This window comes from Triturus cristatus, chromosome 9 (genome assembly GCF_964204655.1).
Source record: "Triturus cristatus chromosome 9, aTriCri1.1, whole genome shotgun sequence".
In the NCBI taxonomy this organism is placed as follows: domain Eukaryota; kingdom Metazoa; phylum Chordata; class Amphibia; order Caudata; family Salamandridae; genus Triturus; species Triturus cristatus.
The window spans coordinates 111844504-111872352 of NC_140592.1; the positions used below are offsets into that span (position 1 = coordinate 111844504).

General features: G+C 45.9%; 1 protein-coding gene across 1 annotated transcript in view; it reads right to left on the reverse strand.

The window, feature by feature from the left end:
* The window catches only part of TRNT1 (tRNA nucleotidyl transferase 1), a 38479-nt gene extending 11044 nt beyond the window's left edge, over positions 1–27435 (reverse strand). The window contains exons 1-5 of the mRNA XM_085624517.1: positions 27299–27435; positions 26882–27020; positions 26228–26421; positions 19569–19707; positions 3516–3642 (exon numbers count right to left, since the gene is read on the reverse strand). Of these exons, the coding sequence (XP_085480643.1) occupies positions 3516–3642; positions 19569–19707; positions 26228–26421; positions 26882–27020 (599 nt within the window). The 5' untranslated portion in view covers positions 27299–27435. The remainder of the gene's footprint in view (positions 1–3515; positions 3643–19568; positions 19708–26227; positions 26422–26881; positions 27021–27298) is intronic.
* Positions 27436–27849: the final 414 nt, after the last annotated feature.

The window sequence follows — 27849 nt, forward strand, 5'->3', positions numbered from 1 at the left end:
TTTCAGAAAAGTAATCCAAGGAAGCCTGTCAGAATTTTAAGAGCTAGTGGAAGCCATCAAAAGGCAGTTATTTTTAATGCATCGACCACTGTGCATGGATATATCGAAGTTATAAATATCAGATTCCAGTTGAATTGGGAAAAGCCTCTTTGCCTCTCACTGTAGAAGCAAAGCAGTCCCTCAAGGGTAGCTCTTTACAAAGAAGACACTATACGCTTTGGTTTCTCAGAATGGGCAGATTGTACTGAGGCCGTGAAAGATCTGACTGCAGCCTTTTTCAAACGACAGCCAGCAAAAAGGAACAGAAGATTCGGTTTATAGGCCGGTGATCGGTTTGGATTTACTGCCTCCTCTCTCTTTGGCCCTGAAGATAGGATCATCTTTTAACCCCTTCGCTGCGGCGGGAATTCCGCCGCAGCGCTGGGGGGTGCGGGGGGGGGGGGGGGGGGGGCAGCGCGGTGGCGCTGTGCTCATGACGTCATGAGCCACGGTTGAGCTGTGCTCATGACGGAGCGGTTCCGTCATGACTCCGCCCAGTTGCGTTGTCCCCCCGCACAGGCGGGGAAACAGCGTCGCGTGGGCGGAGCGGCCGCCAACGGTCGTGGCATGACGGAACCGCTCCGTCATGAGCACACGGCAACCGTGGCTCATGACGGAGCGGTTCCGTCATGAGCGGGGAAGGGGTTAATAAAAGACAGCATGGTCAACATGCCTTGTGCTCTAATGTGCCTCAACCAGTTGTGTCCCAATCACCAAGTAATCTGGGGGACCATTTTAGATACATACTGGGAGTAGTAAGCAGAGGAATGTGTTTCTATCTTCACCCCTGTAGAACATCTCTTCGGCTCCTTCCACATTCAACGTTTTCATGGATGTGAATCAACTATTGAGAAGGCCATGATCTTTGAACATTTGAGTCAAGATGAGGTCAAAGTTTTTAAGCTTCTCATGTGCGTGCACACAAAAAAGAAAAACAGACTGAAGGTTGAGCAACTGCTTGCAACACCTGTCCACTTCGATGGAACAAAATTTGGAGCTATGATGCCGGGATCCCCAAAGTGGATCAGATTTTTTAAAAAGAATTGGAGGATCCCTCAGATGATCCATGTGTTATTGCAGATCTGATTGTTTTAGTGCAATGTCCAGAATCATCCAGTATGGTTCTTCCTGAGTAATGGAATACTGGTCTGGTTATATTGCCTTTGTGGGACAGATCACACCTCCCTAACAAGGTGCCTGGAATTATGGAGCTCAAACCTTGGAGATGGCGGATAATCATAAAAGGTGAAAACATGAAGTTGTTGCGGTGCTCCATTTCCATACAATATTTGGACTGCATCATAGAGCAGCACCCAAGGCTCTCGCTTAGAATTTAAATGGGCTTTCTTAGAGGTTTGCTGCATCATGTGACAGAATCTCCTGGTGACTAGGTCAATGGCATAGCTGATTGAGGAAAGGCAAGCGCCTGAGACAGTAAAACTGTGCTGCTATGTTCCTATTTGGGCATTTCTGAAGCACTCTAAGTTTTCTACACAGGAGACTCAATAGCCACGTACCCAGGAAGGTGCAGTACATGATTAAGTGAGATGCTCACGAGTCCTCAACTCTGCTGGAGATGTGGCGCACCCAATGTGGTACACCTTTCAGCATGAAAAGCTACTTCACCATGTCCAAGCTTCTGCATGACTAACAGTTGATGCAGCTGATAGATAGTTGTTGGGTAGAAACATCTGTGCGCAAGAACTACTGTGTGCCTCGCAGCTGAGGACTGTGCCCACACACAAGTTCAAGTGGTTCTTCCTCACATGACAATGGATCCACTGGCAATGGCTGCAGGCAGCTACCTTTCGACAGCTTCAACCCATTCAGTCTTTGTCCTACAGCCTCAGCCAGCACAAACAAGCAGGCATGTGTCTGGCTGAATGAGAGTTGACATTTTTACAACACCTGAACAGAATTTCCTGAACTCTTCTACTGTATACAAGGCTCTGCACCTACATGACATAGGGTAGAACTGTCTGGTTCTAGTTAGTGTTAATCTGCCTGGGTTAGACTGTCTGCACGCAAGTGTGCTAAACAATGCGTGGCTAAGTGAAACATTGCTACTGACCCTTTAACTGTGATTAAAAGTAATGAAGGTTTACAAAAATGTATAACACTTCCCGATTGTTTCTCTTGTGCCCCACTCCAGTAACTAACTGCACCAGAGCACCATCCTCCAAGAGTAAGCTGAGACTGATTGCCATTCAGAGCGCTTGCAAAGTGTCCACTACTTGAAATGACAAGGCAAACGGGCATTACTTTTTAAAAGCTTTGGCCAGCTACCCCTTCTTCTAGTCCTTTCAGACTCTACTATTCCTCTCTTTTATTCACTCAATCCCTCCCTTCTCTCACTTTTAGCCTACCTCTTTGTTGTACAAACTCCGAGTTGTGCAGCAAAGCAGTCTACAGATCGCCTAGAACAGGAGTGGGCAAACATTACCATATAGTACACAAGATGCAGCTGACCACACCATTAACAGACGAGCTCTGTAAAGAAAAACTATATCTTATATGTAACGCGCTACACATTGGCCGACAACTACAAATGTTTGCTTTGAGTTGGTGTTATTTCTTTATTGGGATTAACCCTACATAGCAAAGACAAGGAGATGATGGACGGAGTGCTGAAACTTTTCAGACACTCACCCCCAGTCACAGATCTGGGTTGAATCCATCATAGTTATTTAGCTCACTTTGCCACCTCAGTTCAGATCCAGCAATATGCAAATCAGTCTTGATCCTGTGCCTCATGGGAACAGTCCAGCCCGAACTGCCAAGCCAGGTCTTCCCTGAACCGGAAACAAGCATCCTGGGACAGGTTTCAGGCTAACAGCCCTCATCAGCCAGGCTAGTTCTAATCCAGTGGCAAAGTGAGCAAGGGACCCACGTCTGGGCATACCCTGCCAACTTATGGAGAACAAAGCAAACACAAGGAGAGAAACAGAGTGCTGAAACTTTTCAGACACTCTCCCCCAGTCACAGATCTGGGTTGAATCCAGCATCGTTCTTTAGCTCACTTTGTCACCTCAGTTGCCAACGGAGGTGGCAAAGTGAGCTAAAGAACGATGCTGGGTTCAACCCAGATCTGTGACTGGGGGGGGGAAGAGTGTCTGAAAAGTTTCAGCACTCCGTCCATCATCTCCTTGTCTTTGCTATAAAGCCAACATGGCAGAAGTTATACGCAAATATTTTTGAACCCCAAGCGCTAGAAAGCAAAAGCAGATTACTGGAGGTCAGTAATAAGCAGAAGGTTGCTCTTAAAGGGTCATAATGGCCTAGCTGAGTTTTGCAACAGGAGTTAGGATTCAATATCTAGGTAAGACTTTAAGGTCCCAGATTCAACATGGAGAGATTTATTTTGAGGGTGCCACAGAAGCCAGCGATCTTGGTCAGGTCATTATAGAGGCGGAGTATTTCTCTTTACTAAGAAGGTTGTTATTTAAAAGGTTTTGCATTTAGTTGGATCATCTTACCTAAAGTATCTTAGGATCCGCAAATAATCTTCTTGGATCCTCTGCTCTGCATTTCCCACAAAGCGAACACGCTTACTTTTCAAATCTTCGTACCCACTGAAGAAATCATAAAGAGTTCCATCAAAGCCTGCAAAGATAAATAGGAGTATTGGACAAAACACTTCAAAACTTTTTACTTTTCATTAGTGCTTTAGATTGCAGCAGTTTGAAATAGATGTAAGCAGTTCCAACTAAATGCATCTGTAAATTAGAAAAACGTTTCAAAAGACCACATCTGCGATGTACAAAATATCGCTCCAAGGATGATGCCAGCCATGATTTAAGCCTCTTTCCCAGTGTTACCAGCTGATCCAGACTTCACAATGCTATATTTAACTAGAAACCAGCCGATCCAGACTTCACAATACTATATTTAACAAGAAACATTCTCTATTAAGGAGGAAAGCAAAAAGATAATTCTATGGTTTCTAGGTAAAGACTGCACAACACCAAAGGCAGAGTGCGTCTGATCAGAAGGAAGAAAACCTTGTTGGAGTACCTTAGGTTAACATGCCTGATCTTTCTAATTCTTTTATGCAAAAAAAGGAGTGTGCACAGGAAGATGAATAAGTGAGTGGTAAGGGCCATGGCTTCAAGCAAATCTCTGATGCAAACAATTTCAGAGGGCCACAAAACAGTAATTAAACTCATGCGATTCTAGAGGATCAGAGGAAATACACCGAGTAATAACTAGGTCTGAATGAGTATTCCCAGAAGACCTTCGAGAACGTTAGTTTGTGCAGAACTTTCCCAAGAACACTGTATACTTAAAATATTTAATTGACGAGAAGCAGGCCTACGAATCTAGAGCCACATAAATGAATTGGAAAGCTACCCTGACAGAAGCAAGCACAGCTAGACAAGCAGGTTTACATGGTTCTTGACACACTGCACGGAGCTTCATGAAGGCAACATAGGATATAGACTGGCTTCAGGAAGGACCACAGGAGCAGAGAAGAGGACATGCAGTACAGATATGGACAAGGACACTTGTGGTCTTCATAAACAGAATGTTTCACTGACCGAGATTAATATGAATAAATCATTATGCACAAAGGATAAGGCCAGAAAACCGAAATTCAGAACCACTACAATTTTACATTAAAAATAAAATACATAAAAAAATGTTTTTTTAAAAACAAAAAAAACAAACAAAAAGAGACACCATAATGGGGGTTTTAACATATCATCCAATGGCAAACTAAAATATCTTTGCCCCAAGTTAAAGAATGCGTTGGTACCCAAGAAATGCAAACCCCACAAACAAGACTATTGCATCTGCAAACACAACAGCTTCAGAAAGACCACGACCCAACACCTCCCGCAACAGGTTGCCCGCAGGAGCTGGAACAAGATCACCACCGACCAGCTCACCACATCACTGAACCAGAACCCTCCCGCCAGATCAACGGACCCCAACCAAGCAGCCAACAAACTCACACAGTGGATCACCAACTGCGCTGACGACCTCGCACCCCTGAAAAACCATCCCAGCAGGCCCGGAAGCAAGAATGCCTCCTGGTTCAACGACGACCTCAAGAACTCCAAGAAGAACTGCCGCACCCTCGCGAAAGCTTGGTGAAAAAACCCGACCACAGACAACATGACCGCCCTCAAGCACGCCACCCGCAAACACCACCAGCTGATCCACACCACCAAGAAGTCAGCATTCAAGGATCGACTAGACAACAACGCACACAACAGCAAGGAACTCTTCAGCATCAAAGAGCTCTCCAACCCCAGCACCGGAAACAACGACATCACTCCCTCACAAGACCTCTGCGACTCACTCGCCTCGTTCTTCCACAGCAAGATCGCAGACATACACAACAGCTTCGGCGAACAGTCCACGCACCCTACCACAGAACCAACGCCCCCCACCATCAACCTCCGCGCCTGGACCCCGGTCAGCACCGAAGACACCATCCACTCCGGATCGCCAACCGACCCATGCCCCCACCACGTCTTCAACAAGGCCGACTCCGTCATCGCACCCCATCTCCGGGACATCATCAACTGCTCCTTCAACACCGCCACCTTCCCAGAAAGCTGGAAGCATGCCGAACTCCGCGCCCTCTTGAAGAAACCTTCAGCAGACCCCACCGACCTCAAGAACTACCGCCCCATCTCGCTCCTCCCGTTTCCTGCCAAAGTCATCGAGAAGACCGTCAGACAGCTTGCCACCTTCCTCGAGACGAACGGATCCCTCGACCACTCACTGTCCGGATTCCGAGCGAACCACAGCACCGAGACCGCCCTCATCGCAGCCACTGACGACATCCGAACCCTGCTCGACAACGAGGAAACAGCCGCCCTCATCCTCCTGGACCTCTCCGCAGCATTCAATACTGTCTGCCACCGCACCCTAGTACAACGCCTCAGCAACGTCGGTACCCAAGAGAAGGCACTGGAGTGGATCATCTCGTTCCTCGCCGGAAGAACCCAGAGAGTCCGCCTCCCCCCGTTCAGATCCGAGGCCACCAAAGTCATCTGCGGCGTACCACAAGGATCATGACTCAGCCCCACCCTCTTCAACGTCTACATGAGCCCCCTCGCAGCCATCGCACGCCAACACAACCTCAACATCATCTCCTACACCGACGACACCCAGCTGATCCTCTCCCTCACCAACGACCCTGCCACCGCCAGAACCAACACACACGAAGGGATGAAAGAAGTGGCCGAGTGGATGAAGAACAGCCGCCTGAAACTGAACTCAGACAAGACGGAAGTCCTCATCCTTGGATCATCACCCTCTGCCTGGGACGACTCCTGGTGGCCCCCGGCCCTAGGCAGCGCACCCAAACCAACGGACCATGCACGCAACCTGGGCTTCATCCTGGACTCCTCACTCTCGATGACCAGACAAGTCAACGCCGTCTCATCATCGTGTTTCAACATCCTACGCATGCTCCGAAAGATCTTCCGATGGATCCCCACCGAAACCAGGAAGACGGTCACCCAAGCACTCATCACCAGCCGACTGGACTACGGTAACACCCTCTACACTGGAACCACAGCCAAACTACAGAAAAAGACTCCAACGCATCCAGAACGCCTCCGCACGACTCATCCTGGACATCCCCGACACAGCCACATCTCCGGACACCTGAGAGACCTGCACTGGCTCCCCGTCAGCAAGAGAATCACGTTCCGTCTCCTCACCCACGCACACAAGGCCCTCCACGACCTGGGCCCCAGGTACCTCAACCACCGCCTGACCTTCTACACTCCCACCCGCCAACTGTGATCTACCAGTCACGCCCTAGCTGCGGTTCCACGCATTCGAAGAGCCACCATGGGAGGAAGATCCTTCTCCTACCTGGCAGCCAAGACTTGGAACTCCCTCCCCATCCACCTCCGTCGTACCCAAGACCACCTCTCCTTCAGGAAGCAACTCAAGACCTGGCTGTTTGAGCAGTAGCGGACATACCTACCTTACACCCCCCCCCTCCCCCCCTCCCCCCCCCCAAGCGCCTTGAGACCCTCCGGGTGAGTAGCGCGCTATACAAATTTCTTGATTGAACAGTAATAAGTCTGCGACCTTCCTTTTACTGGAAAGAGCAGTCCAAGGCCCACTCTGGGGAGGTAGTGAGAGCTAGTACCCCAGTCTGGTGGCATGCAACAAATAATCATTCTTCAGTCTGTTGTTTTTCTTACAAAAATTAAGTGTACTATATTATGTACACACTACTAAATACTATGCATTAATTAGCAAATATGAACAAATGGGAAGATGAAGACATCTATGCAGACACACTCACAGCATGTTACACCCCTAATTAACCCAAATGTTATCAAAAGGCAGGCGGAGGGAAGCAACCACGAATGCCTAATGATCCCCCCAAATCCCCAAAGTCTTTCTTCTCCTTTGAGTGACAGAAAGTTCACTAGAAACCAAGGATTTTTTTTTTTTTTTTTTTTTTTTTTTAAATAGGGGAGTAAATGGGTGGGGGCAACCCACCTAGGCAACAGGCCTAGCCCCAATCCCTTCCACAAAAAAAACAGAGCAGTCTCTCTGTTTCCATATAGATTCATAAATGAGTCGGGTCCCCCCAAATAATCCTCAGAAATGGGTGAGTTTTCTCCCAATCTCTTGCCCCCCCCCTTCCAACAAGCTGAGCAGAAAGCCTACTATACCACCAGAGATTTCATTTGGAGGCCGGAGCGCCCCCTAGCGATGGACTAATGCTCCACCCCAAACTCCCCAACTACACGTTCTGCCAGCAGGGTTTGCGAAGTTTTGCCAACTCCGTGCTCTGCTGGGAGAGCAGTGTTTGGAAAAATCAGATTCCGCTGCATAGCGGAGTCTGCCCCTGCCGCCCACCCATAGAAACTAAAGAGAAGGAATGCACTTCCTGGTTCTCATGTTGGAGGAATGGTATCCCTTAATTTGCAAGGAGGACTTCCTTAACGATATTTAAAAATATTGGGACCATCTAGATGCTAAATAGTGAAGAGACACTCAAATGAGGTGATATTCGTTAAGTGGCACCTTCAGAGGCAGAAGTGGTGATCAAGCCAACTCGGGAATCTGAACCAGCAAAGGGAAACACTGAAACCCCTGTATTACTTACTTGGTTGAATGTGGGGCCTCATAGTCTTTGCCTAGATCGTCATCACCCATCCTCGATAGAAGATGTGCTGCAAAGGGTGGTGGCTTAAAAAACAACCGATCATTCGTTCAATATGTTTGATTATTTTCCGGTGCGTCTGTAATTGTGAGATTGCCTTTAAAGAAAGACCCACATGCTCCCCATCTTTCAAAAAAAAAAAGACATGGACGGTTATGCATGCTGCTGCGAGTGTGATAGCAGAAATAGAAGTAACATGTTAAAGGAACCCTTAGTATGATGGAAGAATGGTGAAATGGCGCAGTGACTAATATGGGTCTTACTTTGTAATTTCAGAAAGGAGCAATCATTAAACATTAATCTGTGCATGTGCGAGACACAGCGACCTGAGACACTACATCATGTAGTGTGTCAGGTCGTTGTGTCTTGCACATGCGCAGAGGTCACACAAGGGGCACAGGCCAGTCCTCTCACATCCCATCACTGCCGTGGGGGGGGGGGGGGGGGGGGGGGGGGGGTCTGTCTGGATGTGCCCGATAAGCACCGTGGATACGGAATTATTACAAGGTAAGGACCGAGGGGCTAGGGACGGTGTTTAATGACTGCACCTTTCAGAAATTAGAAATCCCATAATTCGGGTGGAGCGGAACACTACAGAATTCCACTGAGTTTTTATGCCACTTCACGAAACTCTGCAAACTCTACCCACCTGTGACAGGTGGTGATGATGTCTCCACGTTGTATTTTGGGCTTTTCCTGTTGCAGGCATAAGGCCTACCCACACAAAGGAAGTACAATTTTTATGAGAAGCCTTAGGGGACAGACCTGTGGAAGACTTATCGGCAAGACCGGAGTCCACAGGATGGTTCTACCTTGCTTAGGGCCCTGGGAGAGGAGGTCTCGTTAAAAGGAATCTTATTTGAGCAGAATCCCCTTCTCATTACAATCATAATGGAGGAGCTTGCGCCAACCCCAGGGGTACTTTTGAGAAATCCAGTGCAGAACTATGCACTTCATTTTTTGCTCGGTCACCCAGGGGGCCAAAACATCTGTGGCTGTATGCTCAACCCCCTCCCATAGGGCCAATTTGCACAGGGGACGTTTCACTTTACTCCTAGTGGTAAAATCTAGCCACCAGAAGAATGTTCTTCAGGTTTCCTGGACTTTACATTTTATTTTTATTCCTAAAACTTGGTCTTCTGCACCTTTCCTCTATCTGGGCTCCTGGCACCTGCCTTAGCCTTTAGGGGGCTTCCTCAGCAGCCCACCAGCAAAATACCATCCCTGCCACACTCCCAGGTCCCATGGCTTTGACCATCTTGCAGAGCATCAGTGTGTCAGCAGCCCCTCTGGACATAGGCCACCTGTTAGACCTGGCATCCTTGGTATGGTTTCCCCTGTCTTTTTGCCTCTGCCTCCTGCATTTTTGCGGTGTGCTGGATTTCGTTTTTGCTGGTCTAGATGCTTTGGGCACTTTGCCACTGTTGATCAGTGCCGAAGTGCAAGTGCTCCCTATGTAAATGATGTTTATAGATTAGTGTTTACGTGATTGGCTTATATGATTCACTACTAAGTCCCTCATACAGTGCACTGTGTGTGCCCAGGGCCTGTAAACCAAATGCTGCCAATGGACCTGCAGCACCGATTGTGCCACCCCCACAGCCTGTGAAAGGGTTCTTAGACCTGCCACTGCAGTGTCTGTGCGCAGTTTTAAACTGCCATGCCAACCTGGTGAGTATACCCACTTGTCAGGCCCTAACCTTATCTTTTCCTACATGTAAGGCGCCCCTCAGGTAGGCCCAATGTACCCCCATGGGCAGGGTGCAGTGAATATGAAAGGTAAGACGTACTGATGTGTGTGACATGTCCGGACAGTAAACTAGTGCGTAGTTTTTCACTATTGAAGGGCTATCTGTCCCATAGGATAGCATGGGAGATACTTTGTAACATTCTACAAGTATAACTTTTAGAAAGTGAACACAAGAAGATGATGGACGGAGCACTGAAACTTCTCAGTCACAGATCTGGGTTGAATCCCTCATCGTTCTTTAGCTCACTTTGCCACCCCAGTTCTGTCCCAGCCATACGGAAATCAGTCTTGACCCTATTCCTCCTGGGAATAGGCCAGCCCGAACTGCCAAGCCAGGTCTTCCCTGGACCGGAAACAAGCATCCTGGGATCGGTTTCTGGGTAACACTCCTCATCAGCCAGGCTAACTTGAATCCAATGGAAAAGTGAGCAAGAGACCAACTGACATTATTCAGCATTCCATCCATCAATTGTTTTTTTTTGTTTTTTTGTTGCACTTTTAGAAAGTGTGCATTTTCTACCTTAGCCATCCTATGTCCCTCTGCTGGGTTGTGTACGGACTGTCTGCTTTTGGAGGGGCAGGTGACGTGTATTCACTGCAGACAGCCACAGGGGGACGAGGAAGGGGTTGAGGTGGGTCCTGCCTTTTCTGTATGAGTCAGGGCTGAGCTGAATAGACCTGGGCTGCATTTAGAATAGTGGGAGGAGATTTTCTTAAACCTGAATAGGCCCCGTCTCCTGGGCAAAATGCTGCTTCCACCTCCTGCCAAGAAGCTGGATCAGAGAGGACAGAACTGGTTTGGACTGAGCTAAGAGACTTTCTGCTACAAGAGATCATAGGAAAATGTTGTATAAATATTGGGGCCCAGAACTTTAGATTACTTTGGGACTCAAGAGAAACCTCTGCCAAGGAGAAGAGCTGGAGATGCTCTAAGGAGGAGTACTGCCCCATAGCTGTGTGGATGCTTTGCTGGGTTGGCCTGCAGTGGCTCTCTCGGTTTCAAGGAGAGGACAGAGACTGAACTGTGCCATGTATCCTGCTTGAAGAAGGTCTCCAAGGGCTTTGTGTAGAGCTTTCCTCCTGTTCTGAAGTTTTAGGGACACAAAGACTTCACCCCCCACTGTCCTCCTGAACTTCTGTTTAAGCTGCCACAGAGGGAAAAAGCAACACAGACACTGGCGAGTGCTGCCCTGACCTGCAACGAGGCCGTGGCCACCACTCGTGAAGTGCACCGCCCCAACTTACACCGCAGACCAGATGCCTGTAGACACTGCACCTTATAGACACCGCACCTTATAGACGCCATCACCGAGGACGCTGACTGCACCGGAGCAGAGGGCACCACTCGCAACGCACCGACCCAACCTCACAGACACATGTGCTTAATCATCGCGGAGCCAATACCACCGCACCATCGTAAGGAAATGCCGCCACATCACCTCCCCGACAACAGTAAGGCACCGACACCTCACCTTCCCGGCAACAATAATGAACATACGCCTCACCTCCCCTGCATTGCAATAAGGAACAGACGCACTACCTCCCCTGTGGTTGTAAGGAACAGACGCACTACCTCCCCTGTGGTTGTAAGGAACTGACGCTCACCTCCCCTGTGGTCAAAGAACCGACGCCACCTGGCGCAAATGAAGAATCACCTCCCTGACGCTGTGCACCATCTTTGTTTTCATAGTTTACAAAAGGTACTGTCTTGGGGGACATTGTGACTCCATGCACTATGCCACACACCTAGAGGTCAGCGCCATACTTTGGGATTTTCATCTGTCACACCATCGTAATAGACCCAGGCGGAGCCATTTCTTGCTACAAGCTATATTTTTTTGTGAATAACCTATTTTTGGGTGATATATTGATATAACGTTTTCATTGCGTTACTGTAGGTGGGCACAAATGCTTTATACACTGCCTCCTAGATAAGCCTGCCTGCTCGTGCCAAGCTACCAAGGAGGGGTGCGGGGTTGTCTAAGGGCATTACTTCCTTACCCAGACTAGAAAAAAAGGGTCCCTATTTGGACAAAGGTGCAAACCATTGCAAACTAGAGATCCCCATTTCTAACATCACCTATCTGCAGGACCAGTCCACAGAAGCACTTCTCTGGGGTTGTCGCTCTCACATCCAGCAGTCTCTCCCTTGTACAGAGGTTTTCAAGAGAGGGTAGAAGATTATGGAAGGTAGGAACCAAAGCTAGTATGACAATTTCTCCATCCCTCCCACATAGCATTCTAGGACATTTCAACATGGCAGCTTAAGTGGTCTATGGATAGTTCCTCCCATCCAAACTTCAATGGGGAGCCTCTTATGTGTCTGGCTCCAGAGGGCTCTCTTTCCTCCTTTGTTGTGGTGACTAGGCTCAGGGCGGGTGCAGTGTGAAAGGTAATAGGCACATCTGGATTTTATCCAACCCACCCCCTTTTTTCCCAGGAAAAATTGACAAGGACTGTCAAATGGCTCTATTTGTTGATCCTCCTGCTGCCCAGCAGAGTAAATAACTTGGCCCAGCAGCAGTTTTCACAAAAGGGAGTTTGGATCTGTACTCGGTGTATATGTTTACCATAGGACAGACACCTGACCAGTATCTAAAGACCTAAATAGGCAAAACTGTGCTGTGGTACAGATTTCACCCATAATAACCCATAATGTATTCAACCGCTGAAATTGTGTGACTGTGGCTTCTAGTGGCCATATGCCCCCCCCCCTTCCTTTTGATAACGGCGCTGGTCACATTTAAAAGTGCACAAAGTAGGTCTTGTGAATGTGCTTTCTTTTTTAATATTCATGCCTCTGCTCAAAAATATTCCCGATGCAATTTGCCTGTAACTTTCTCTGTGCAGAATCCTGATTGATATCCCATTGCAAAGTAGCTTTACCTGCATATGATGAGAAGTCACACGGTGTTCATTTTCTTTCAGGTATGTGGAGTATCCACCATAATTTCTACTTATCATTAGGGAGCTTATACCGTAATGCCTTAAAGTTCCTTTGTTTCAGTGGTGTTTGATCAAGGAAAGGGTGATCTGAATCAATATCGCATCAGTGTCTGAAGTGCTCTTTGGTATAATTTCTGTGTTGGTTACTCGTTGGAACACAAAAGGCGTTAACAAAAACACAATCTATGTAGAGTTGTGAGACATGCATGCAGGAAATGAAGGTATAATCCCTTTCTGCAGTGTTAATCACTAAGGGTTGAGTAGGAAATGGTCTATCATAACAAAACATTGTATGTATTTATCTCTCTCTCCGGTGTGGAGTGCTGTAAAGTGGTCAGAAGTGTCCAGCAGCGTGTCAAGTACTACATTCCAATCTTATCCAATGAGCACTTTGGCCGGGGGGAGGGGGGGGGGGTATGTACAGGAATGAGGATTTTATTAAATCGATTAAAATTCACTTTTATCACATACTAACACATAGATGAAACCTTGAACCATCGCTTGCTGCTGTATGGCAGCCTTTATGAAAACCATGCTTTGCGGGTCTGTCACACTCGGAGGGGCAGCCCTTTCTGGATTGGAATGGCAACCCCCTCCCCTTTTACAGGGTTTGGCTAGATACAAGAACCTCCATATAGATCTATAGATATATATATATTTTTTTTTTTACCAAGGTTGCCCTGCATTGAAGACGCACTCCTCCAGTCGGTGAGTTAAACAACACTTTAATTGCAAAGGGAGCAGGATGACAGCTCCGATTTCTTTTCCATTTGCCGAACTCGTTTCAGAGCGTTCACGCTCTTTCATCAGAGGCTGTTCCAATTCAACATCCGATATCAGGCTCCCACAGTTCCCTGTGTGCTACCTTCAATGCAGGGCATTTTTGGAAGATTTACGACACAGCAGGTCCAGCCGTGGGAGAAACGCACCGCCTTTCAAAATTCAAAAAGGACCGATTTTCCTGAACTGTGTAGGAGAATTCATCGGCGCAGCTGGCTTTTGAGTGAGGAACAGGATTGTTTTTCTGAAACCCACTGAAGGGTATTATCGATCCTTGTAATTTTTTAACTGCACAAAATCCACTGGAGGATATAAACTAATGGCGCACAACCACAAGTTTCAGCATACACTAGGATTAAAGCAATTAAGCAAGGCACACCGGAGGCCTATAAAATGTGAAAATGCAGGGAACTATGGGAGCCAAAACATGGTGTGCAGTTAATTTGCCTCTGAAGAAAGAGCGTGAATGCTCTGAAACGCGTCAGGCAGGAGGATGTATAGAAGCAGAATGAAAATGGCTGTTCCTGAAATAAATGAATTGTGAAAATTCACTGGCTGGAGGAGTGAGTCTCTAATGCAGGGCATCTTTGGAAGATATATATATATATATATATATATATATATATATATATATATCCATATACAGGAGTGTATTAGACCAGTCGGCAGACATCTATAGAGACCTTTCATGGGCCTAAACCCTAACATAGTTCCCCAATGGAGAGTCAGACTCTGCAATCTTGTTTAAGACTATTTCAGACAGTATTTCTGAAGTGTATGTAGGTAACTAGAATGTGTGAGAAAGTGCCATCTTTCTTGCATGGTATGTCCCCACTTTTTGCTGATGTACTTTGACTGAGTGTGCCCTGGGCTCCTGCCAATCAGGTATCCAGGGCTTTAGTTCCTTCCCTAAAACTGTGTTAAAGCCTAAACCCAATTGGCATCTCTGGCCACATGTCAGCCCCTGGTAAATGGTACACTAGGTACCCAGGGCCTTGTGACCAGAGAAGGCCCCCAAGGGCTGCAGCACTTATTGTGCCACCCTTAGAGACCCTGTACCCAGAGAGACACAGACACACACACACACACACCGCCCTTGCAGGCTGAGTGTCTGGGTGCAGAACAAAACAGAGACGACATGGCACAGATCCCTGTGTGCCATGCCCACAACACACTGCCCTGGCACACATCAGCCACCCCTCTAGCTGGGTGCCCTATGCCAGTGGTGTGGGTACAGGTGCATGAGCCCTGTGCCCCTACAGTACCCAGGTCCATTCCTGGGCACTGCAAGTGCAGTGCTGCCATTAAGAGTATATGGTGCTGGGCGGTCGTCAACACGAACTCCACAGCACCATGATGGCAACACTAAAGACTGAGAAGTTTGATATCAAACTTCTCAGCACATTAAACACGCACTGATGTCAGTGTGGGATTTAATGTACAATGCACGACAGAGGGCATCTTAGAGATGCCCCCTGAACCTAACCTACAATCCACGTCTTGTCTGAGGGGCTGACTAGGCTGCCACACTGCAGACGTGTTGCTGGACCCCTGGGTAGAGAGCCATCCGCTCTCCTGGGCCTGCAACAATGCACATCCTTGGTGAGGTGCTAGGTCTCCTCCCCCAGAATGGGCAGTGGAAGCTTCATAGGCATGCGGCCTTTGTGAGCTTCTCCAGGCCACTTGTTGTACTCAGCAACGGGCCCCTACCGGTTCTGACCCCCACTCTGTCCGGAAACCCCAAGGAAGGAAAGGGTGTGTGTCAGCCTCTGCCAACCCTAACCCTCAGGTGGGGGAGGAGAGGTGAAGCACATCTCCGGGCTCTCGCCATCTTGAAGATGGGAAGCCCTGCCCAATCAGGACTAGGCTACTGCCCCCCTCCCACAGGAGAGTGGCAGGATAGGGGGGTGTACCCACCCCAGGGAAGGGACCCATTGTTACCCGCCCTTTACCTACCTGTAACGCCCCTAAATTTAATATTTAGGGGCACCCTGAACCTGCCTTCCTCAGATCTAGATTCCGAAACAAGAAAGAAGAACAAGGAACAAGAAGATCTGCCATGCAGCTGCTAACAAGAGGAAGACACCAACTGCTTTGGCCCCAGCCCTACCGGCCTGTCGACCCTCGAACCTGCTCCTGCTAAACCCCGGCATCTCCAGTGGTCAGCAACCTCAAAAACCCCGGAGGACCTGACTGCCTTGTGACGGACTACCTGGGACTCCCACGAGCAGTGGTACTGCTCAAAGCAAGTAACTGACCCCTGGCATCAGCCAGGAACCGCAAACCCTGCACACTGCACCCGCCAAGCCTGGCCTGTGCCGGAGTGGACAAAGACCTCGAGGACGTCCCCCCAGCGACTGTGACCCCGAATCCAGCACCCAAGAACCCACCTCGACACGGACGACGCCTGCAGCCTCAGAGCCAGGGACCCCTCCAACCTCGACCAGCAGAGGGTAAGATTTCCCAATGCCAAAAGGCACCCCTGCACCCGGCGCCCTGCGGCCCCCTGTGCCCAACTCCTGGGTGCCTACCTATCCTCCAACTACCCAACTTACCTCTCGAAGTGGTGGTCGCACCTGAAGAATCTTCGTCCTAGAGCTTGCAGCCTTTGTTCGTTCTTGAGCTTCTCCATTGTAATCCATTGAGCGCCCGACAGCTCAAAAGCACCCTGCACCCAGCCGCCCGAGTGCCCCTGGCAGTGCAACCTCTACTCTAATCTACTTCCCCATTTACTCTAATCTACTTCCCCATTTGCCCTGAGCAAATGACCAGGAGCCCAGCTCCCACAGCCGCATGGCCTGCTAGCCAGCAGCCACCAACCAAAGGCCCCCTGCCTCCCATAGGAGAACAATGGGCCTAACTCACTCTGCACCCGGCTGCCCCTGTGCTGCTGAAGGTGTAATAATTGTACTTACCTCACCCTGGGACATCCGAGTCTATGCCCAGAACCTTAACTCTGCCAGTCGAGTACTTACCCAAAAGCTGATAACTCACTTTTCTTCCATAGGGTAACATTGACTGGTTTCACTTGGAAATTCTTTTAAGTGTTGAGTTTTGAAACTTTAAAATATTCATCTAAAATCAGCCGAATTACGAAAAAACGAATTTACTCACCTGTTATCAGGAGTGATCCCAGTGCTGGATCTTGGTGCCCAGCACGGACCCTGAAAAGTAATTACAACCTTACTTACCTATCACTTAATTTTCCTTCCATAGGAAATTCTTCTAAGTGTCGATTTTGCAAACTTACAAATATTTGTTAAAAATTGCCTGTATAACAAAAACACATTCAACTGTTTACAGGAGATACCCCAGTGCTGGATCCAGGATCCAACACTGGGTTAGAAAAAGTTACAATAGTGTCAACTTTTAAAACACAATAATATTCATTAAAAATCACAACTGTTACCAAAACGTTTTTACTTAACTGTTTACAGGAGGAGCCCCAGGACTGACTTTAGGATCCAGTCCTGCGGTAAGAAAAGTAATCAATTGCATTTAACTAGAAATTCCCCATTGAGCTCAGGGTTATATTGTGTTTGAAATTGTGTTGCCTATTGCAACAACTGTAACTATTGCATTCAAAAGTCTATTGCCTATTGAAAAGTATTTATTTAAAGCATCTCATTCTGAGAAAGTATATTTTGATACCTATTGTTGGTTCTAAAATAAAACAACTATATATTTTAATACAAAACCATTGGCCTAGAGTTCACTTCTTGAGTGTGTGACACCATTTGCTGACTGAGTATGTACAACAAATGATTTACACTGTCCTCCGATACTGCCTTACTGCTCGACCAAGCTACCACTTTAGAGAGTAAGGTTATATCTAACTTTAGCCTCTGCCAACAAACCTCTGGGGACTGTGGACTCTGTGCACACTGTACCCATTTGGTAACAGTATATACAGAGCCACTTTCTTATTCAATGTAGTCAGGTGAGTTCACCAAAGTTTAGGAACACGTAGTCAGGTGAGTTCACCACAGTCTAGAACTTGCCCTCTGGTTGGCGGTCCAAACGATAATGAAAATCTAATGAATGTTGTTCTGCTGAGGATTAAACTCCCTCATTTTCATAGAACAGGGTATATAACCTAAGCAATATCAGGGCAGTCTATATATTGAAAAATCCTCATCTGTGATCTACTGTAAGTAGGCATAGTCCTTTTCAGTCGTCCCCAGGAACCACTGAATGAGTAAACTTGTGTCAGTCATGTCTTATTCAGTTTGAGTATTGAAATGAGAAGCGCACTTCGACAAATACAAGTAGACTAAATTTACCCTCACCCCCAAAACCCATAAAAAAAAACAACCTGCGAAATAAAAGACTTAACAAAAAAACAGTGGAAGTCTTATTTGGTATCACTAGTCTGTGGCGAGCCCTCAAGGCGCCTCTAAAGCTGCTCTTGATTGGACTCTTGTAGTCTCAGTTGAACTTAAGTTGTTGTGTTTATGACCTGAAGCTCTGTTTCTAGTACCTTTGTCTAGCCTCTACACTGCTCTTGAATAGGTCTGTTCTGCAGTATCTCTGAAGTGCTTATGAAGTGGGCACACATCAGACTTCCTTGAGGTGTCCAGGTCAACCCAGATTTAAGGTATTTAAGAGTTGTTCTAGTTGGCCCCAGTCATCAAACTCTTTGAGAAGAGCCTCTCTGCGGATCCACATGATCACTCAATCAGACTTTTAGTTTTTTTGGGCAGAGTCTGAGAAAGACGGATCTTTCTAACAGTTTCTTGGAAGAAGTCGTCAATACTACGGATTTTTTCCCCCCCCGAGCTTCTAGAATTTAACTCTGTGCCCTCCCTGTGATTATTTACCGCCCTCTTCTGAAGTAGAAACTGAATTGCAGTATAGAGATGGAACTGTTCTCATTCTTGAAGTGGTTTCTAAACACTCCATACAGAAACTGCTGGGGCACGATCGTGATTTAAAACCATGTCTTCAAGAGTGATAGCAGATTGCATGTGGCCATCCACTAAGATGGTGAAAGTACATAAACCAGCTGGCGAGACAACTGTAACAGTACCACCCATGGGTTAGAGAAACTTTGCTGGAATTCTCTGGCCTTATTGCCATCATTCCGTTTGTGGTACTGAGACCCCTATATTTTCCATGGGTTCCCGTGTAGCTATGGGCCTGCCATGACCCTCGCCATCTATTCACTTGAACAGACTAGAGAGCTGGTCTTGCAGTTTTCAGAACACTTCTCAATTGCTTCTGCTGTGAGAAGCAACGATTTGACCCAGCCACACTGTCCATGAACAGACTCCTGAACACATTATTGCAACCACCTGCAAACAATGAATAAAGCTACATAACTAATATACACCACATCAATTCAGAAGGGATTCATCCTACAAAAGGAAAACAAGTTACTTACTTGTTAAAGTTTTGCAGTACAAAGTTATTCGGAATTCACATGTGATTCACCCACCTAACCTCCACAGTGAAAGAGTACGGGTGAACCAAAGGATAAAGTTCCACAGCAAGTAAAACTACACAATAAAACACTCATCACCAAGACAGGGAAAAAGTGTCTTAAGATAGCGACCACAAACAGGGGCATGGAGGCTTGCATCCGATTTCAGGGGGGAAGCAGCATGGAATCTCGACACCTTTTTTATAATAAGAAATAAAAATTTAAAAAAAGTGGTGGGGGAAAGGTATAATAGGGATTGTTTCCAAACGTGATCACTAAATTGCAAAATAACGAGAACCCTTCACATTTAATGTTTGTGGAGAACTGCGGTGTCACAAATCATGAAGTGGTAATGTATCTCAATCTTTGATAATGCACAGCAGAATGATAGTTCGCTGTACCAGTCTTCCCGACATCTATTCATCACCCTTCATTCTAACATTAACAGTAATGTAATGCATCAGATTCCACATACACATTACCCAGAAACATGGAGTTGATGGTGAGATCACGGCGCTCTGCATCCTTCTGCCAGTCAGTTGTAAATTCCACTTCCGCATGCCTCCCGTCAGTGGTTACATCAATTCTTAATGTTGTAATTTCAAAGTTTTGTTCCTGAATCTGCAAATGGAAAAATTAACAAGGATATTTGTCACCTATTGACATAACTGGGAACTGCTTATAAAAGCTGCTGAATCGAGAGCTAAGTTGCACCTGCTGCCTGTATGCGACAGTACCACACTTCACTCACAGGTGTAGACTGTTGCTAACGTTTTCATTAAAAGGTCTACTAATGCGATGCTTTGGTCATTAGGTAGGCTGAAGAGGTTAGGAAAGAAAACACACACTGGAAGTAGCACTGGAAGTAGCAAGATGACCATGAACTTAAGGCTCTTACTTCCTTTCCTCACTCCTATTCCGAATCTTTGGTTTAAACCCATTGTGAAGAAAAGAAGAAAGGGAGAAGGAGTAAAAGCTGACTGAAGCAAATAATTATTACGCCTTGTGTGCCAAAACTTGCTTTGAATCATTTGAAGTCATTGGCTCAACAATCGTTCCCCTCACAGTAGGGAGGACTGTTTCACCTACTGACATGGCCGGTCATTGTCATCTCAGGGTTTGACAATAGTAAGACCCTTCGAGGGTGGTAGTTAAAAAAAAAAAAAAAAAGTTTAATACATTTCACCAGAAAAACACAAGACACTGCTGTCAATGTAGTACACAGAGCGCATCAACACTTAAACCGAAGGATGGCAACTTCACCATTTGTAGCTACGGGAGAGTGGCGATTAATGCAGACAAGATTGTAGTGAGGGACAAAGGACTATTTCTCTATATTCTTTCTACAGTAATTGAATAAACATTTTCCTGTAAAGTCCATTGAGTCAAGCAACTTGGGTACATTTACTTCCACCTACATGCATTTGTGGAGCTATGAAGAGTGGCATATATGTAGCATTCATACAATATATGCATGGTATCCTCCTAGAAGCCACCACAAATGTAGCACAAGATGGTGGTCCCCCTTCATGTTGCAGTGTAGACGTGACATATGCAGGTCGTTTTGCCAATAGCCTGTTCAGTTGGGTCTATGGAATCCATATTCAGCCACAGATAAGCTGAAAAATCTTCCCTAGTATGTGGTTATCATGCCCACTTACACAGTGAGCAACTGTATATATGCTTGATTTTAAAATGTACATGTTTATGGAATGTAGCACAGTTATGGCCTGTAAAAGTAAAAACAAAGGGGGGAGGGGGTGGATGAGTCATTCTTACCCTCTTGTGAAAGCCTCTAAAACATACAAACGATGGGGTCCTTATGATTTGAGTGGGCAATTAATACAGCGGAGTATACTTGTGTCAAGAATCTACTTTTTAAGCCCTGAGCAGCTCGGAAATACATTTAACTATTTTTTCAAATTGCATTTACTTTATTCTCAACAGCACTCCCCCAAAAAATCTTATCCAAAGCACGATACCCTACTTCTCTTGCATACCAATGGAATGACAGTGTTTTTAGGTCTAGGTTTTAAAAAGACCAGCTAACTAAGAGGACCAATGCTTAGAATATTAATTGATGGAATTCGGTCCGCCACTTTCAGTCACTGGCTATCTTCGTCAAGCCTCTTTCAACCACAAGTTTGAGACTTTAAATCACGCCTTGGTTCAGCCAACTGGATTATTTCGCACTTATTTCGACTGGCTGTTTGGCTGTACACTTCCTTTTCCACTCCCGTGCTTGCACTGAACTGCATTAGGGACTATTTTACAACTAGTTCTTAAGTCTGCCTTCTCCCTCCAGTGTGTCTCAAATTTGCAAATGCTGAACCCCTTAGCACATTAAACCCAGACCTGTTGGCTTTAACAATACGTTTCTGATTTTGCAATATCTGCCTATTACTCCTCCGCCAGTAAATAGGGTAACCCAATAACCCCTTGAGACGTAGGGTAAACACAAATAAAATAGTAGACAGCCAGCAAGGGATCATTCCTTATTTGACTCACAAGATTATTTAAAAGACTTAATGAACATTATTTCCCTTAGAAAAATATCAGTTGAATGCAAAAAAAGAAGAAAAAAAAAACTGCTTTAACAACCAGGCGCCTAAATAAAGATTTTGTTTATTCATAAACAAGACACATTACGTGGCAGGTAGAATCACAAATACAAATAAAATAAGGTGTTAAACTGATTCTAGCATCAAACACATGAGAGACCCATGGCAGTCTAAAATATCCCAGTCAATAAACAGGGTCACAGGTAGTGTCAATCCACTCTTGCAATGAGGTAGATGGTCAAATGGTAGATCAGTTGATGACAAAGTTACTCGTATGTTGACAGAAATTGACCGGATTTTATAGAAGCAAGTAGTCGAGAGACGTCCTTCCCCCTTAGCAACAAGACGCCATAGCTTACAGTATTTGGCTAATTTGGCCTCGCAATAGCACTGCGGGGTGTCAGTGGTCTCCCAATTTATAAATGCATTCAGAGCGGTCAGTAAATTTCAGACACCAGATTCAGGAAGACCTACACTCTTCCCACTGTGCTAAATAGATCCCGGTGACCATACGGTGACTGATATAGACTTTAATTTGTGCTGGGGGTGCTTTTTTCGCTGGTTTGAAAGAGACATATTTTGAATGTGGCACATCATTTGACTGGATACGGTTTCTTGCCAATATACCACAAAACTAAATAAGAACTGGACTCTCAAGATCAGTTATTTATGTTCATATGGTCCTCAAAACATTTGCTCTGAGGGGAGGAAAAAAAAAAAAAAAACACACACCCCCGAGCTGTACCATTCCGTCTGGGAATGAAACTAGCCCTCAGGAGGAAGGCCTACTGCTGCGGCATGCATTGAAGGTAAAGGAAATTATATGGGGTGGGCGGAATTTGCGAAATTCACTTTCGCAAATTATCGTGAAAATGTTAAAAATCTCCGCAAACACGCGGAAATATCGTGAAGATGCGGACGTTTTTTTCCCGCCCGTTCACGGTATTTTCTGCTTGGTCGCGGCTCACCAACTTACCCATGCGGTTGCTCGCGGGCGCGGCCATCTTGTTTTCACTTGTCTCGCGGTGCATGATCGCGAGAAGAAAGACGTGATTGCACAACGCATGACGTTACTGCGGGTGCGAACTGTCGCAAGACAGCGCAAATGGCTACCAACAATCCAACATCTCGTGGAGAACGCGACCGGATCGGGAAAACTTGTCGGCGAACGCGGGGATTCAGGTAAGGCGATCGCGCGCACGCGGGAATGTATTATTTTACAGCGCGAGCAAGAAACAAATTATCGCTAAGCTGCGGAATGCGAAAATTGACATTTTCGCGCTTTCCGCGCAACGCAAAAATGCCAAATTATCGCAATTTCCGCAAACGGAACGGAATTTTGGCCCAGGCCTAGAAATTATACAGCCTACTAAGAAAAAGACAGTCTTGGACCAGGACATGAGCAAGGTCCAGGAAACCGCAGCTTGACGAGCGAAGAGGATCTAGCAGTACCACTGGCGCAAACTGAAGACAACTGTTTAGAAAGAATCCTGCAGCGCAGTCCAGGACATAATTTAAAACTAGAGCAGCATTGCCCGACAGTGGGTTGTCTCTTAGCAATTATGGCTCTCTATTCGTTCGACTTACAGAAAGCCATATTAAAGACACTCATCAGTTCAAACAGATTTGATTCCCTGCTTTGGAAGCCTGTTAAAATCAAAGAGAACAAATGCAAGGCTGACTGTTGTGCTTGAATTCTGACTAAAGGCTACACTTTGGCTTTATAATTGTGCACCACAAAGGGGAAGGTATTAAACTTGTGGGTACAGCCAGTTGTACACCGTTTACACATCCAAGGCACTCTGTGCACGAGTGCACAGTAGACCTGTTGCCAGAAGCTCTGCTACAGTTGTAGTTCTCCTCTGCAGGCTGAGGACAAACCTGGGCTCCTGAGAAGAACCTCTGCTGATATGACTTGATAAGAACCAGCTCCATTTTTCAGGGTCCTCTGGCCGAGCAGCAAGTATGGTATGTTTGTTATGGCTCTTGAGATTCTTGGGCTAAGGACTTCTGCTGTGAGAGGGGAGGTTTAGGGCATTTATTTCCTTCCGAAACATCAGTATAGACCCATTATCACCATCACTGGTCACAATTTGCAGGTCGAATAAAGTACCTTTCCCTGGCATCCCTACTGTGGCATAAATCGAGCAAGAACCACAAACCAGCCAGATCAAATGAATGAGGCGGACAATGAGAGATAGTCTTAGCAGTGGCTGACACCTTACGGCGCTGCATTTTTACTTATGCTCACATAGTATAGAAGTTGCTGCCTAGTCCTGCCATGCTTCTGCTTCTTTTCACAGGAAAGTCCTTCTCTCAGGGGACTCGCATTCTTTTCCTTAATTATTGCCTGCAATGATCGAATGAGGATTCCAAATCAAGATGGGCCTTCTGTGAGCGCAAGTTGTCAAGAGGAGGCCTTGTCAACTTCCCTGAGCAAAATCGCTGGGTCACTAGAATGGTGAGAGCTATTCCACAAAACTAAACTGCATCCAGGAAGGGGCAAGTGACCAACCTGTTGGCACAACAAAATGCCATCACTGTGCCCCGGAGAATCAAGCTTAGTTCCACTGTGCAATGACTGACTTGGACTACTGAACCTAAGAACGGAGACATACATGTCTCTGGAGCAGTTAACTATGCCCCGCTCACTTTCTGGACCAACAAGACTGGATCTGGCTCTAACCACTACTCATGTACTGGAGAAAGATAGCTGCAGGATAACTAATTTCATCTCAGGGGTGAACACCACCAGTTGGATATGGCCTAAAAGGAAGACAAGACATAAGAGATAGGGAGCTATCTCACCCACTGTGGACGCTAAGCAACTCGGCAACACATTCAATTTGTAACAACCCTCTTCATACAAATGTTTGAAATCTAAAGTCTACTGTTTGAAGATGTTCAGGCTGTGACAGAGCACAGATGCAATGGCTGTATTCCAGCCGGACTGGGGAGAGAGAATTAGGGCTAATTTATGCAGTTGCTGGTGAATAATGGACACAAATTCATCCCAGAGGTTTTAGTTATAGCCACTCTGATTAGCAGTTTCTGGTTTGGCATTAAGTGGCAGGAGAACACTGGCTGGGAATGCGATAGTGTTTACAAGGACACGAGTTTTTACCAGAATATGAGAGGAGACAAATGTGAAAGGAGGTAATTGAATGGTGAAGAGCGAGAGAAAGGGGGACATGATAATGAGGCGGACTGGGACATGAACATGGGGCGGACTGGGACATGAACATGGGGCGGACTGGCAAAACAATGGAGAAAGTGTTCATTGTGAGATATCTGTGTGCCTAACTCCAAGGCTACATATCAGAAAAAATAGATATTAAGTTACTTAAAATATTTATGCCGACATAAGATTGAGTTTTAAAAGTGACACTGCAGCCCCAGCATTCCTGTAGCATATAACATTTCTGGAATTTTCAGGTAGGAGCTGGAGGAGAGGGAAAGTCAACAACTACTTCTATTACACAATACTAAATCTGCTGTGGTAATCCCCAATGGCTAACAAAGTAATATCATACATGGCAGACTACGATGATAAGCGGAGGACGTACTGTGTACTTGGAACAAACTGTAGATTTATATTTTATCCCAATCTGTCCTCGTGTACAAAAAAATATCTCCGTTTCAAAAGGACCTTGCAATGGTGTTTACAATGGACCCCAACCACTACAATAAACAGTAAAGATACAAATCCAATCTCAAATGCATTGAAACGTACAGTTTTTGGAGGAAAAACAAAGCCAAAATCATACTGTAGCCATGACAACCGTCTAAAACATACACTCACAATACTACAGTCATAGATGACCAATTCCATGAAGTAAATATTTTAAAGGCGAGGCGGGACCACAACGGCGTTTTTCTGAAGAACTTCAATTACCATAGGGAAAAGTCCTGTAACTAACCTCTGCTATTCGCTTATAAAAGGGGATCCAACAGCTCTCTGTGGTGACAAGTTAACGTGCCCCCTACACTAATACAATCTAAAGAAGCCAGCCTAATGCAGTCAATGTAGAGCAGCGACAGGATGCCACTGCCTTTCCAGATGCAAGTAAAAGTTGTCTGAACTTCATTTGGGATATCCTGGACCTAAAAAGAACGGACACGGATTACCGCTCAGTGGGTTAAGTGAAACAAGCTAAGCTACTATATCCTAAAACACATATGTTAGTTTAAACAAATAAGAAGCATTCTATGAAAAAATAATCAAACCATGTTTTGAAAGCTTGTTCGGCATATAAAGCAAACTTCTGTGAATAATGTTTCATATAATGATGCACACTAGCAGAAATAACACCACAAATCTTCCAAAGGAGTTCCTGTAGCCTACACCATTCACTGCCTGGCTAAATCGGAACACAAAGATGGGTCCTGGTCTGCTTTCATGGTGAAAATCAGGCCTTTCCTCGTATTCTTGAACTCACACATTTAAGGGACGGGGAAAAAGTGCCGCAATGGGGGAAATTATGGCTGTAGTGCCAGGGTATGAGCATCTGCTATACAGCTTCCGGTACCACCCCTTACACTACTGGATTTGTGGTGTTAGCACACAAAACATGACTCACACGGGCAGTGATGGTTCCATGCTTCTCCCCCTTGTTGTTGATCAGGCGGATTCCTGCATTCTGGAAGATCTCTTTCATCTTATCTGGGGTGGCTGTTGTAGCAAAGTCAATATCTTGAGGCTTCATTCCGTTGAGCAGATCCCGCACAGCACCTCCAGCAAATCGCAGCTCATGCTTCTCTTTTACAAAAAGATCTGGAAATTTAAAGAAGAGGAGCCCAATAGAGAAACTGGGTCAGTACTGACACTTAAGACACACCTCTTCTTTCAAGCTGCAACCTAACTAGTTATGGGAGGATAGCCAAGAATGTCATGTATCCCAAACACAATCTCCAGGGTAGTGCAGTCAGTTTTATAGTGCAGAGACACCCACTTCTAGATTACAATCAAGCACATCCATATGAGCAGCAGCCACTAAAACAGAACATGACTTCACTGCCTCTTCCTCACCTTTTACAGAACTCTATGGTCGGGACAGTTTCAGCATACATTATCTAGTGGCAAAATATTAACAATGGGAAGAAATAGCTACCAACGGTTACGACAAAAGAACATTCATGAAGGTAAATATTGTGAGGTTAATACGTAGTTACATGCCATGCCTTCTGGATTTAAATATTTCAGTTACGCTTAAAACCGAATCACCATCTCTCACCTGCCAAAGTGTTTAACCCTTCGGTGAACAGGGCTCTGAAGTCTTCCGACTGGAGCTTCATGGTGTAAAGACTTCGTTTTAACAAACACACACGGGTGGCATAGAGGCTACGCGGAAAGCTCAAGAACCGCCGCAGCATCTAGAAGAGCAAGGTTAAATGAACAGTTACTTTCCAAAGACATGAAAATACGGCAAACGAGTTGATAATTGCGCTCAACTCCACAAGTATGATCTAAAATAATGTACTGGTGTGTGCCAGGCAACCGGTCTAATGAAACACGAACCAGTCAAAAATATAATAATAAAACACATTGTACATATGTAACAAAAAATCTAAACTGATGAGTCTCAAAGCGGATTTCCACAACTCCGCCCATCCCCATACACTCCCTATCTTGTCGTTCATTCAGACCGCACCGGCTTTTCTCAACAGCGCTTCCACCTGCGACCTTTCACTGTGCTCACGGACCACACGCCATTTCCGGGGCGGCGCGCGCACACAGTGGTGAAGGACCAGCACAATGTCCAACTAAAGATCTAGACCGCTAACCGACAAAGTTTGATGGGAAAACCTGTGGCGACATGCTGCTCTACAAAGCAGCTTTACAGACCTGCCAAGTCACCTGATTAGAGCCGAGGATGAGGAATCACGCTTTGATATTGAAGCAGCTCTATATAGTCAGAAACCACGCAAGAACCAGGAAGCTGATGCCGAAGGGGTAGAGCTCACTCCCAGTTTGCTGGCGCAGGGGAGCTTATTCAGTCTAAAGTAGTCAGTCGTCTTGAAACTTTATGATGTCGCACACCCCAATGTAAAAATAAGGAATAAATAATTTGACCCCCAAATGAAAGCGTAGTTTTTCAAATTTATTGCATAAACTTGGCAATGTTTAAAATATGTGTAAACATATTTAAACATGGCAGTAATGTTAAATTATCCGGTTTGAAAATGCAATCCAATACGTAAT